Here is a 4,042-nt window from a genome sequence, read left to right as displayed (position 1 = left end):
CAAGAGTGGCTCTTATCAGATTTACAGATTTACAAATTACAGAATGTAATTTTGTGATATTGCACCAATAGGTCTTGTGTGGTGAAGAACTATCAGAAGAGCCCTGCAGCAAGATAAGGTATTTAGCAGGTAAAACTTGCTTTTTTGTACTGTTTTTGTGACTGACTGACCTCAAATCAGTGCTAAACCCTTCACTTACTCTGGATAAGAGGTGGTGTTTCCTGACACGTCTTGCCTTACATAATCTGCTTTTTTGGTTACGAAAGAGAGCTCCTCTTTGAAGGAAACTGTACTCTTCTTCACCTAAAGTTCTATAAAAGCATCTTCTCTGGTATCCATTATGCAACTCAAAATCAATGCTTTCCACAAATTTAGAACTTACAAATCCTGGATAAGTTTCATTTTCTTTAAGAAATCCTGTGGTTTGCCTCAAAGAATCATCTGTGCATGAGTTTAACCGATTTTGTTTTCTGCCACATAAGGACTGTTTCTCTCCTCGCACAGACTTGCCCTCAGTTGTCAATATAGTATTTGTGCTACTTAAAAAGGAAGCAAGCATTTTCTTTAGTACCTCCACCTTCAGATGCTTTGAAACAACAGCCAGCAAACACATGAATATTTTATCATTGTGGCTCCTATTTATAGTGCTCCTTACCAACTCTTGAGCATCACACTGCTCTTTTAATGTGTCACGGCAATGAGACCAAGGTGTAGCACTGTCATCCTGACACGTGGGCATATCTTCATGGAAAGACTCAGTCCACATCCTGACCCACCCACACAACATGTCTTGAAATGAACACTTTAATTTGAGCATTTCCTTCCCCATAAATACATTGCAACCCATAAATACATTGCAACTTGCTCTCTTATATGATAAATCCTGCACAGTAATGCAAGGACAATTACTTTTAAATGTAATATTTTTTGTTACATAACTTTGGAAATCAAGTGTTTTCTTTGTGGAGAGTTTTGATTCTGTTTCATACAAACAAATATCCCAGTTGGAATCATGAACACCACAGTGTACGTTTAACTTATTTTTCTCTAATGCTTCTGTTGTTAGTGGAATACTCATCTGCATATGAAACATTCCCACACTCTCATTAGTGCTCTTCCTCCCCCTTCTCTGCAAAAGATCATTAGAGCTGACACATTTCTCATTCTGAACATTTTTAGCACTAATGTAAATGTGAATCTTTGACTTCTGGTCATCATCACTCTCTGAATGCTCCATTATTTTATCTTTGAAGTCATTTTCAGCAAATATTTTATTACATTCAGTGTCAGTGCTGTTGCATCTGAAATAAGTTCCAGATACTTCTCCTTCTGCCAAAGTGCTGTGCTCCTGTTTGTTAACAGGGGGGCAATTTTTTTCTTTAAATTCAGAACCAACAGCTGAAGCTCTTACACTGCTTTTATCATTTTGCATTTTTTGTTTCCCTATCTCAGATATTTTTTGCACACCATGTATCTTTTTAGATTGCATTAAAGATGGTTCGCCTTCAAAATTCTTCCAGTCTGTTTCCCTAAAGTTAGTTGATGATTGTTTACTATTTATTTTATTTGAAACCCTAGGAAATTGAAAATTAGGGATTTCCAATGGTTGTATACTCTTAAGAGGTTTCAGTGTTCGCATTATGTACATGGAATTATTTTTCTCTTTATTATCTTTTTCTGCAGTATTTTCCTTATTGCAACTGGAATAATTTTTATCTTCTGCAAAACATACATTTTTCAGGAATTTACATTTTTTATTTTCTACGCATGAAAACATAGAATTTGTTCCACTCAAAAATGGAATTTGAAAAAGCTGGTATCGCTGCCACTTTTTATTGGAGACAGACTTTTGACTTAACAATTCTGTCTGAAACATGTGTCTGCTTAATGATGTAACTGAAGAATTTTGTTTGAGCTCATTATCCTCATTTCTTTTATTATTTTGTTCTATACTGTTGTTCTGCTGCACTTGGGGTGGGTTTAGTGCCAGTGGATTTTGACATGTGTCAGCAGTGCTCAACACATTGAGCAGCTCTGTTTCAAGGGGCTGTCCACCTACATTCAGGGACATGTCATCTTCTATAGGACTTTGGTCTTCCTTTTCAGGACTCCATTTTTTGGTGAATGCTTCATTTTCTGATACTCTACATGCTAATCCTTCATTACTACAAGTTTTAGAACTGAAAAACTCCCTCATACAAGTTTTTCTTGCCGTATCACAACTCTGTTTTTCTAATGCCCAGTTGTTTTCTCTTTCTGATGAATACAGAAGTTCACATGGTGATGTTTGGTCCTTGCTCCCACAGTGTATGCTTTGTTCTAACTTTTGCTGCTCCTCTTTCTCTCTGATTTTTTGACCATTTTCTGCTTTATTTCTCTTTGCATAAAGGTAACATTCAGTTTCATCTGGTGATGCAGATAAAAATCTTTTGGAATATGCACTTTTCATGCTCACAGAAATCAGTACTATATTTGCAAAGACAGTCCTGAAAGCTAAAAATATTAAAGTTTTAGGCATAAATTGTATCTTAATGGTTTCCTAACTCTGTAAGAAAAAAATCAGTAATTCTAGCATCTATAGAATCTATTGCCACATTTATATGTGCCAATATATATATATATGTATATATATATATGTATATATATATATGTATATATATATATGTATATATATATATGTATATATATATATGTATATATATATATGTATATATATATATGTATATATATATATGTATATATATATATGTATATATATATATGTATATATATATATGTATATATATATATGTATATATATATATGTATATATATATATGTATATATATATATGTATATATATATATGTATATATATATATGTATATATATATATGTATATATATATATGTATGCATTACAGACCTGAGATAAAGGCAGGTGAACAACATTTAAAACCAAGATCTAGAACTTAAGAAAATAAATTATTTACTAAAGTTGCAGATTTTTGCAAAAATAAAATTGATATTTTTGATATGTTGACAAGTTAAGGAGATTAATTCCATTTTCTAATGCATTTGTTACACAGCATTTTTGCAAAAAAAAAAACCAAAAACCCTGAATACTAAGAACAAATATCAAGAAAGTAATAACCACTGATGAACTCCTCTAAATCTGAGAGTGGATCCTTTCAAACTCTTGAAATGTTAATTGTTAAAAGAAATTTCCACTCTTGTCTTCACTGTGTGCCAAGTTGTAAAGTGCAAGTGTAGGAAAGTTTATGAAAAGCTCTCAGGTATGCCAAAACACTGTATCAGGTTTTATCCTCATATGCAAAGAAGCAGTGCTGTTGCAGGCACAAATCTGGGTTGTTAAATGCCCTGGTGCTGATGATGTTTAGTGCATGTTTCTTCAAGGTAAATGTACTCATCATCTTAATTTAAAAAGTGATCTGCCTCTTGTGAAGAACAAAATTTGAATTAAATTCTGTATAGTGATTGAGAAGATTTATCACACTTGTATCAGCCTGCCTTATCAATGCCTTTGAACAGCCCAGTCACAGCGCAGAGCTGACACCTGAGACAACAGGAACATGTTCAAAACCTTTCATTAACTACATAATTAAGACAAATAATTTTCTTAACCACGACTGTAAGATTCAGTAATCACGTACTGTTCCTAACTTGACAGATTTACTTTTTTAACGGCACAGGAAAATCTACTTTGGCCAGGAGCACAGTGACCGAGGGATATACCTGTAAAATGAATCCTCACGTTCGGGGCTTTTCCGCCTCCCCTGAGGCTGCTCTGACCCTCCCTGAGGGGCTCCCCTCGCTGCAAGTGACAGGACTCCCCTGTCCTGTCGCCGAGGTGATTTCCCTCTTGGCAGTCGCCCACCCTCTTCCCTCCTCTGGGAACTACGTGTGAAGGCAGCCGTCTCTCCCTCTCGGTTTGTATAACCTCTTGTAAGCTTTCCCTTTTCAGCCTTCCGCAGTGTTTATCCGAGAGCCCCGGTCCCGCCCTGGGGCACTCGCCGGCGGAGCATCCCTCAGGGACGAGGGGTT

The 4,042-nt window shown here is 35.5% G+C and overlaps 1 protein-coding gene across 1 annotated transcript in view; it reads right to left on the bottom strand.

Moving 5' to 3' along the window:
* The window catches only part of RAD51AP2 (RAD51 associated protein 2), a 13,621-nt gene that overhangs the window by 5,867 nt on the left and 3,712 nt on the right, over positions 1-4,042 (bottom strand). The window contains 1 exon segment of the mRNA XM_031056436.1: positions 41-2,539. Coding sequence (XP_030912296.1) covers positions 41-2,539 — 2,499 coding nt within the window.

This window comes from Geospiza fortis, unplaced genomic scaffold, assembly GCF_000277835.1.
Source record: "Geospiza fortis unplaced genomic scaffold, GeoFor_1.0 scaffold81, whole genome shotgun sequence".
NCBI classification, from domain to species: Eukaryota; Metazoa; Chordata; class Aves; order Passeriformes; family Thraupidae; genus Geospiza; species Geospiza fortis.
The sequence above is the reverse complement of the archived record's forward strand: the minus strand, read 5'-3'. Positions and strand labels throughout refer to the sequence as shown.